Here is a 9,100-nt window from a genome sequence, read left to right on the forward strand (position 1 = left end):
GCACGTATTGTTTGTGCAGATTCGTCGGAAGAGCCTGTATGCCATATTCTTAAATATTTCTCCTCGATGAACTTAGCGAGAGGCATTTACGATGGATAAACTTGGTGAATCTCCAACAGATGTGCACTCTGTCCTTCAAGCATCCAATCCAGCTCCATGTTATATGGTGGTAGATTACTAGCCAGCCCAATCAATGATATTCCCCTTTCGTCTGAGATGAGCCTTTCTATGGAGGATAGCACTTCATGTAGAGAACGCAAGGCTGAAAACAGGGTAGGCTCAGAGTACCAACTAGTTCCAGCTAAGATCCGCTAAAAGCACCGTCCTCTCAGGAGTCTGGATACCATGCAAATAAATGATGTAGTCAAAATCCGCGAAATTTCATAATTAACAAGTATAAAACTTGTACTTACTGACCCTAAATCGATTGAACCTAGGATGCATACCGCTGACCTTTAGATTGATGCAGTCACGCGCCATCAGAAATATTAACAGCCGATCACAGAACTCGTCTTGTAGATCACAGTATCTACCGAGCACGAATGGATGACAACAGTGAGATAACTGCGGTTGTGGGTGATTTCAAGAACTTCCTCTTTTCAGTTATCAGTATGTCCTGTGAACACCATCCTCCAAATACATCCTGTGCAAGACAATGAGCAACATCCTCATGAATGTCGACCGCAAAATCCTCGGCTAGAGAAACCATTACAGCCAATCACTTAATCGTTCAGCAGGTAGATTCACGTTACAGTACCGATGAATGTTTGGAAGTCACCTGTACTGTACCATCCTAGAACGGTGCTGAAAATCACCAAGTGCTGATAGAATCGCTGTGTGCGGAACAATAAGGTCTCAGTCAAACTATAAGAGCATGTGCGTCGGGACTGATTAGGCAACTTTGGATGACTGAAGTAACTTTTCTTGACTATCACAGTTTAGTTCTACTAACATGGATGAATGTAGGAACAGCATTAGGAAATCCACCACAGCCGTGAAGACATCGGTTTGTGCTCGAGGATTATTTTTAAAACCAGGTGAACCGGTGGGGTCCGACAGAGCTGTTTTACTATTTTACAGCTAGATGTGGGGTCCAGCAAAATCCCTGAAATGGTTTGTTTGTTGTTTTTGTAAGTCAGGCGACCAGCTGGTGAGGAAAACTCTTAATGCAAGTCCCTGCTGAAATTTGTCTACTAACACATGAGCGTGATAGTCTGCGTAGGAAAACCCCCCAAGCCGTCGATTGCGACTAAGGAACTTCATAAAGTCGACTCATGTAGATGAAAAGGCCACTTTTAAGCACAATGGGGGAGCCCTTTCCCACTGATCACGTCAACCTGTTGTTAAAAGATGAGGTTATAACATCCTCGAAAGTCACATGTTTACACGCCTTGTGAGATAAAACTTGATATCTTCTTATCACTTAACAAATGTTTGTTAGCAAATCCGTTGACCGCGTCCGGCAAGCCACATGACAGTCGTAGAGTTCACGTTGCATCGAGTTCCTCGGGGTTTATCCATTGCACCATCTACTGACACACTTCTCCACAACACAGATATTCTTTTTCTCAGCAGATGGATTGTTCACAAGTGGTATTTTCCTCCCGCGATCCGAGCTATGTTGACTAGTCAGTTAGTGTCATCCCTAATGCCACAACAGTCACTAAACCTGCATTGTGAAATGAAGAATGCGCCAGCTGTTGTATCCGTTTTGGCTTGAACCACCTGATAGATTTCTGCACAATCCTCTGCCTAGACAGTACAGTGCCTCATTGTAAACCAACTGCCCCTAGCTGATGACGAACAGACCAACAAACTACTATGTTTAGGAAGTCCCAACCTACGTGTGGGCAATATTTTTTCTGGTTACTTGCAAACCGGCCGAAATCCAGTGCCATTGTATTTTTTCATGAAGCATTTGGGGCTTCAAAAAATATTGCAGAATCCAATTCTCAGACAAAGCTTGAATTTTCCTAACCATCAAAACTATTCACATAAACTACCCATCCCCTAAAACGTGTATCAGATGTGTTTCTTTATTCTAGAATTGTTTGGCAACAAAGATGTAAGTCGCGTCTTTTCTTTCGATCGCTGAAGAATCTATCCAAGTTTCTCTGTAAAGCGAAAATCATTTCGAAACCATTTTCTTCTCGTATATCTGTGTAATCAGCCGGAATCAAGGAAAAACATGATACTTGAGCCACGGTCAACAATAGCTACAGAACAAACTAAGTAGAAACAGCCATCATAAAGTAGCAGTTGACAACTCTAAATAACATCTCGATTGTACTTCAAGATACGTCAGAATTCCATCGGTTGATGCCTATCTTGCAGTCAAAATCAACTGTATGGAGTCTTCACCCTCACCCATGCTTAAAAAGTCAAAAACAACTATGTGCCTACTCCATTGTAACCAGACTGGTAACAAACTCGACGCACAGGCTAACCAAGTAGCAAAATCGTTCCGTTTTATGGCTGTGATTTCACCACTGGTGGCTGCTGACCTTAAGACCAAAGCATACCCACAGATATGTAGATTTGAGTTTAAAAATTGCCATTAAAAGTCTGAAAATCTTCTCATCCTCCTAGAAACGCACGCTGGTTACTTATAGGCTTCATCTCTAGCTTAATGCCCAAGCCGTTTGTATCTCCTTTTTGTGATCGTGAAACCCACACAATCCCCCTGTCATGAAATATTCTTTCCGCATTGATAACGTCTTCCTGGCCAGTCTGTGTAAAGACTCCACCGATAGCCTATGTAGTAGCAATATCTTAGTGCATGACAAAATATCCACAATGAAGGCATGTATTATTTTCATTTTACGTCTTAACAAGAAGCAAAACACTACTTACTATCGTAAAATGGATTTCCAACCAGAACGTAGCCAATCACTCAAAATAATTGGTTTTTGCAGCAGGGTACTTCATAAGTCTTCAAGAACCTGTAGTATGGAGCACGTTATAGTGTATCCATTGTGTCTTTGCATGGTTTGTCCGAAAAGTATCACCTTTGTCACCGCTTTACTTTGGAGAAATAGAAACTAAGAGGAAATATCTTACAACTTCGGTACATTCAATGTGTAGTCAGACTACTTTTTTTATCCACCCAGAATAAGTGCCTCCCTACCGAAGGATCATTTTGTCCCGGCCCTGCGAACATTACAACTAGAACCTTGGACAAATTTTCACTCCAAAATAATTTCGTGGTAGGGGTAAATGTTCCTCCGGAAATTGGGAAACGCAACCATTGGTCTGCACAGCAAGTGATTTCCCATTTGGCTTTGGTAAACAACGATGTTCAAAAGTAAGTCTGACTCTGCTGAGTGCGTAATTCTGACACCACTTAACGAGCCCTACAGATAACTCTTTCGTCCAAAAGTGCAGCCCCATGGTTCGTGTGTAATAAGCAAATCTTGATTTTTACCAGGAATCGTAAGCCCAACAGTGGTTGGTGTAGTGTTCCTGGTCAATGCCGAGGACACTAATATACTGCAAATTCACTCCCTCGTAGGAGGCTCATACGACCGGTAAACCAGACGAAAGACCCATCCATGTTCTTGGGTGAAAATACTGTGAGAAATAAGATATCTTTGTACCTCAGGGGTTAAACTGAGATCACTTGGTATAGACAAAGGATGCCCTACACTTGTGTCACACTGATTTGAGGGTGCTACTGCTTGTCAGTGTAAAGTTTGCTGTATCATCAAAAACAGTCAAATCCTAGGACGTTTTATGTGTCATCTACAGGGGCCAGAATTTGAGTTTCATTTAGCGCACTGGCGAAGGAAGTGCATTATTCCTCCGAAGTTTCATGATACCTAGCAAGGTCGATCGTTTAGTATTGGCGAATATTCCTTGGTTACGGCCTGGCAAAATCTAACGACTCCACATTCACAGAGGTCTCCAAGTAGAGTCCGTACATCGTATGGAGCGGACTAATCCAATCAGCTGACTGTAGGCCGAAAAATAATGAATCGTCAGCACTTTAAGCCACTTCCATTTAATTGCCATCACCGAATACCCGCTTTATTGGTATAACGATTACTAATGAGCATCGTCAGCATTATCAATCCCATCGCCATTATCATCAACAGTAGAATAAAATCGGTGTTCAAAACTGATGCTTAGTTTCCATGAATCCATAATTTATTTGAAAGCCTCATTATGAAAAAAGAAGGAAAGTGAATGAGAAAGCAACCCAGGTCTAGTGCATTACATCCATTCCGAGGTATTTGCATCTGCAGATTTTTATTCAGGCAATATGAACAGAAATTGATAACGTCGGTCAGCAGCCATATCTTACAAATTCTCCAAACATTCACAGTGGGGATGACGCGTTCCATATTCTGGAAGGCGGCTCGCACTAACAGCATCCAGACATCTCGTAACCTCTTTCATATTCCCCTTCCAGTTCAAGGTTTGGCCACCCGTTTGCTTGCGCCACTCGAAATCGGGCACGGGAGGCAATACTCTCCGGTAAACAATGGTTAGATATGCGAATACTGGTCTAACAAACACTGCTTCTGAACACATTCGTTGACGGAAATATTCGTTGCACTCGCTGTAAAATTACCTCGTAACGCAGAATTTTGAACCATCAGACCTCGAAAGCTCTCATCAAGCCTCCGAATGCAAAAATAACCTAGATATCTTAGTAATGCTTGGTTTTAGGACAGACAGATCAATGACTGATCAAGTTGACTGCGTGAACCAATTCTCCGTGAAACTTAGTGATAACAGACTAAGCACAGTTTAATAAATCAACTAGAAAGAAGAAAGATCTACTTACGTAGGTACAGTTCCTTTCGTAAACTATAAACAGTTGACCGTTGTGTACCCCCGTGAAGACCCTGAAGCCGGTCTACTGCTCAGATGACTTCATCAAAGATACCTGAAAGAAAGAATGGCCATATTTCCGTCAATCTCTTTACTTTTGGAAAATAGAAAATAGTACCAGCTCATTAAACTTCCGATTGAATAGCAAAGCCTTTTACAGGTACATAAGTCATATAATGTAAACCTTTTACTGTATTCTCCCAAATTCACATTTGCACCTGGACATTTCCAAAGACCGAAATACTTGAAAGTGTACATACATTCCGCTATCTTTTGATTTATGGTGCCTGCAAACAGCGGTTTTAAGTCTTGGAACATTACATTGCTCATTATCTTTAACACAAGAATGTTTTCAGTCTATACTTTTTGTGCTAAAATCCTATTTATTTTTATAAAAACGCGGTTCCTATTGAGATTATGGCTGGTCGCAACGCAGTCTGAGGCCTTACACACCGGTGCTAGTTCAGACAGATTTTAAATAGGAAAAGACGGCGGCCCTTTTGGAAGCTTTTTTACTTGCCCCTTTTGTGAGGTGTTTTACAGTGCGGTAAGATCGATTTTTCAACAATCCCCCGGAAAATGAAGTACTTGTTTTGCGATGCAAAACTTTTCATGAAGAGGCTAAGATGTTTTTATATTCAGAGCCGACAATACGACTGGTCCGTAGGATGATGAAATAGTTCGTGATCCAATTTACACGCTTTTTACTGTCTTGTACACCGTACAAAGTTCGGTCTGGGTATATTCCGAAGTCAGTATTCAGCAAACGGATATACGGATAGAATTTGCATTGATGGTGCACGTTTGTTCAAAGTCGGTAAGAAAAGTCTTAAAAAATCTCGAGCAAACAGGAAATTATATACATATCAAACAAAGACCTGTGCAAGTCTTTCGGGTATTATTTTTTTAAACGGGATAAATTCCACCATAAAGTACTGATTTGCGCAGTGTACACGTTTTACGTTTTGCACAGCTAGTAGATGGAATCTCTTGAAAGTTGACCTACGCAAGATTAGCAGAGGACGTCTGGACCCTTGTGTGTTTCATGCGTCCCGGGGATGTTACATGCAGATAAGCAAAAATGGCGTGGGCTAACACCAAAACGACACCATGTAACGTCGAATTGTAGCTTGCTGTCGTCACAGCAACTAGCTTAACTATTCAGCACTGACCTTTACGAAATTTGGCAATAACCTGGCCGTACCACTGTATGGTCGGCGTCCAAGGACCTAGCAACCGTCGGCAAAAGATGAGGGCAGGTTCACACCGGATTCTGAAACTGGGGCTAGCAGTTTGTGATCGTAACTGTTTTAACTCTACCTTCGTCCTCAATGCAGTGGCGTGGCCGAGCAAATTCAGTTGGCTTCTTCGATTGCTGTTTCGAGTAAAGCCTTTGGATTTTGGGTTGTGTAGAGCGAAACAGTGCTAAGGGGAGCTGTCTAATGGACCACAATAAATGGATGACTTTCAAGCCAGTTTCCCGCATGCTACTGCACTTAATTGTGGATCGCAGTTTGCCCAATCCTCCATTGTTTTCCCATACTGAGAACTATTGCTTACTCGAAAATTATACTGCTGCAGTTTTTGTCTATAATTTTAACAGACACATGATACACATGATGCCTTAGAGCGAATCCGGTCATTCATGGAAAGAATGGTGCTCGGAGGTACAAAAGTTCCACGCAGAGGTCGCACGCTCTAAGTCTAGCCTTTGAAGCATGTTCTCTCAGTACGGTGTTAAGGAAATAAGAACTTTCAGAAAATGCATTCCCCTGATTCGCCATAGTTAGTGTTTTTACAAAAGTGGACGATATTTGGTCTGGAAATACGTATTTAATCTACCTAAGTATTTTCATAGGACGAGTGATGTGACATCAAAAAAGAAACTGATTGAGTTATCCTAAATGAAATATAATGTTGCATAGATATTTGTTTAGTGCTTTCTGCCTACCTCTTGTCACCCTCAAGTCAGGCGGGATGGTTTGTTCCATGGATTGTAAGTTATTTGCAGAGTATAAGGATGCCATACTATCTCAGGTCCAGTCGGTCGCCTGCTTGAAACCTCTAACGGTCAGCCACATTTTGAGTGGGTTGCATACCACTGAATAAAAGCATACCAAGTGGACAAACCTGTAAACATCTGCGCTGTATTTGCCTTGAGCCCGTGGATACATTATCGATCCAAATTTCAGCACATTCTAGGAACAGATGTGAGCGTTATTTTTTATTCTGTCAGCCATGGTGTTTTGTCATCTATAGCGAAGTATATAAACGGAATTTGCTAATGATCTCTTGTTTAGCGATAAGATGTTTGAAAATACGACTGGGTTGCTGGTGAACAAAGGTAAACCATTTGTCTAATTTTCTCCAATACTGACTGGCCAAAAATTTCATTCAAAGTATAAGAATCCATCTGTCATGGGACTGAATATTCCCATTTGTTTTATGTCTCCGTCGTTTACAGAAAAAACTGGCAGCAAACCTTCGACTAAAGAATAAACTACATACCTCAGTGCCAAAAATAGCATCCCTGGGCGCAGTTCATTGGTTGCACTTTCAATTCAGACAAATTAGCGTTTCAGCTGAACAAGAAATTGCTTATTAGAAACGGATGCTTGTTCAATTTGAATTTCTTCCCAAATTAGTGACTGTGAAAAATCATAAGATCAACTGAGTTAAGCTGATTCGACACTTTTTAACGTTAATCTAAACTTTCAGGCAGTCCTGCTGTTATGGATGAGTTTTCTTGGGTTGAGGTGGGTTAATCTGTGTTTGGAACCACTGCGTAATCATGCATTGAATAAGGAATAATTCAACTATGCTTACAGTTATGACCGATTCTGACTGATCACACTTCTAAGTGCATGTATCCAGCCTGATTATCAAAAATTTCTTTTCCCGTGAGTGCCCAAAGAAAGAAAAAGTTAGCATGCAAAAGCCCACTATATTACTATACGAAGCCTGATTTTTTATTCAAGTAAGGTTATGCACCCGTCAGAAATTCGAGGCTTTTAAATGAGTCGATCAACTGGACTACGCGCAATAATGAGACATCGCAAAACAACGTGAAATAAATCACAAGGTTTGATTGGGAGAATACACTGGTCCACTTAAGCTAAATCTCTGCAATGGCATGAATTCTCTTATCAAGCTCTCATAATGCAGAGTAAATTACCGTTTAGCATCTGAGTTGTTTTATGTAAGGGGAAATACTAGTTAGGATGATCATTTCAGCGGGATACGTTTTAACAGTATGTCAAAATGAGCTACTCAGACAAATTGTATGTAGCTGTATTTCACTATTTGCAACATGACTATGATCAAAGTCGACTTAATCAGCGCACACTAACTTCCCATTAATTTTTCATTCGAGCTCACCGCTTACATGTCAGATCGATTAGTGGAGTCTTCCACTCCTTTTTATAATTTGGAAGTATCGCGACATACCAACCACTGTGGGTGTGTTTACTTCAAATAACGGTTTTCAGGGATCGGCCGAGGAAAGAAACGACAAACAACACGTGAGCTATTCTCCTTCATAGAATTTAGTGGGAGAGAAACGTCTTTTGGTGAACTAGACAGACCTCGGTACTTGCTTTTGTGTAACTCAGTGTGCCTACCACCTTAGTCGACTTGTGTACCTTGCTTGTGCATAGTTTTATTTTGTTTCCCAGGCATCTTTTAACGTCAACGGAATTCTGCCATCTTATGTGAAACTTTGTTTGCCAAGGAGTGCATATTTTCTGCAGGCTTGGCTGGTTCATCAGTGGAACATCAGAGCTGCGGTACACAGATCGATTAGTTTCGTAAAACACTTGGTTGTGAGTGGTCGATTATGTGGCTATCGAACCATCTACCCCGTTACTTGTGGTGCAATTATTAGTTCCGATCGCACAGTCAGGTAAAGCTATGTATCTCTACCAAAACATTTTAGTACTATTGTTTTTACTGCAACCCATTATAAGAAATTCCTTAATGGTCGGCGGTGTCAGTTACTACATTTGGCCTCATTCTACTGTGAAGCTGACCAAGTAGACGTTCTAAGTAACCACTGTTCATCATCAAAACAATATCCATCATATCTGCACTTTCTTTTCTCTCGGGAAATCGCAATTTTACTTGATTTAACTTGTAACTGTATGAATCACTAGTCTCATCATCATCATCATCATCATCATCATCATCATCATCATCATCGACAGCATGACATCAGTGTTCAACACCGATGCTTCACTGCCGTACAACCATGACTTATTTGAAAGCC

The 9,100-nt window shown here is 41.1% G+C and overlaps 2 protein-coding genes across 2 annotated transcripts in view; one reads left to right on the top strand and one right to left on the bottom strand.

Moving 5' to 3' along the window:
- Window positions 1-3,302, top strand: part of T265_14317 (hypothetical protein) — a gene marked incomplete at both ends in the record, with an annotated part of 28,846 nt that extends 25,544 nt beyond the window's left edge. Inside the window, one exon of the mRNA XM_009173095.1 lies at window positions 3,111-3,302. Within this exon, the coding sequence (XP_009171359.1) occupies window positions 3,111-3,302 (192 nt within the window). The remainder of the gene's footprint in view (window positions 1-3,110) is intronic.
- A 2,695-nt stretch (window positions 3,303-5,997) lies between these two features.
- Window positions 5,998-7,010, bottom strand: T265_07545 (hypothetical protein; the record flags this gene model as incomplete). The annotated part of the gene is made up of 2 exons (XM_009173090.1): window positions 5,998-6,261; window positions 6,954-7,010. 2 exons carry the CDS (start codon window positions 7,008-7,010, stop codon window positions 5,998-6,000), a joined length of 321 nt encoding a protein of 106 aa, XP_009171354.1.
- Between the last annotated feature and the right edge of the window lie 2,090 nt (window positions 7,011-9,100).

The sequence above is a fragment of the Opisthorchis viverrini genome (assembly GCF_000715545.1).
Source record: "Opisthorchis viverrini unplaced genomic scaffold opera_v5_172, whole genome shotgun sequence".
Classification (NCBI taxonomy): domain Eukaryota; kingdom Metazoa; phylum Platyhelminthes; class Trematoda; order Opisthorchiida; family Opisthorchiidae; genus Opisthorchis; species Opisthorchis viverrini.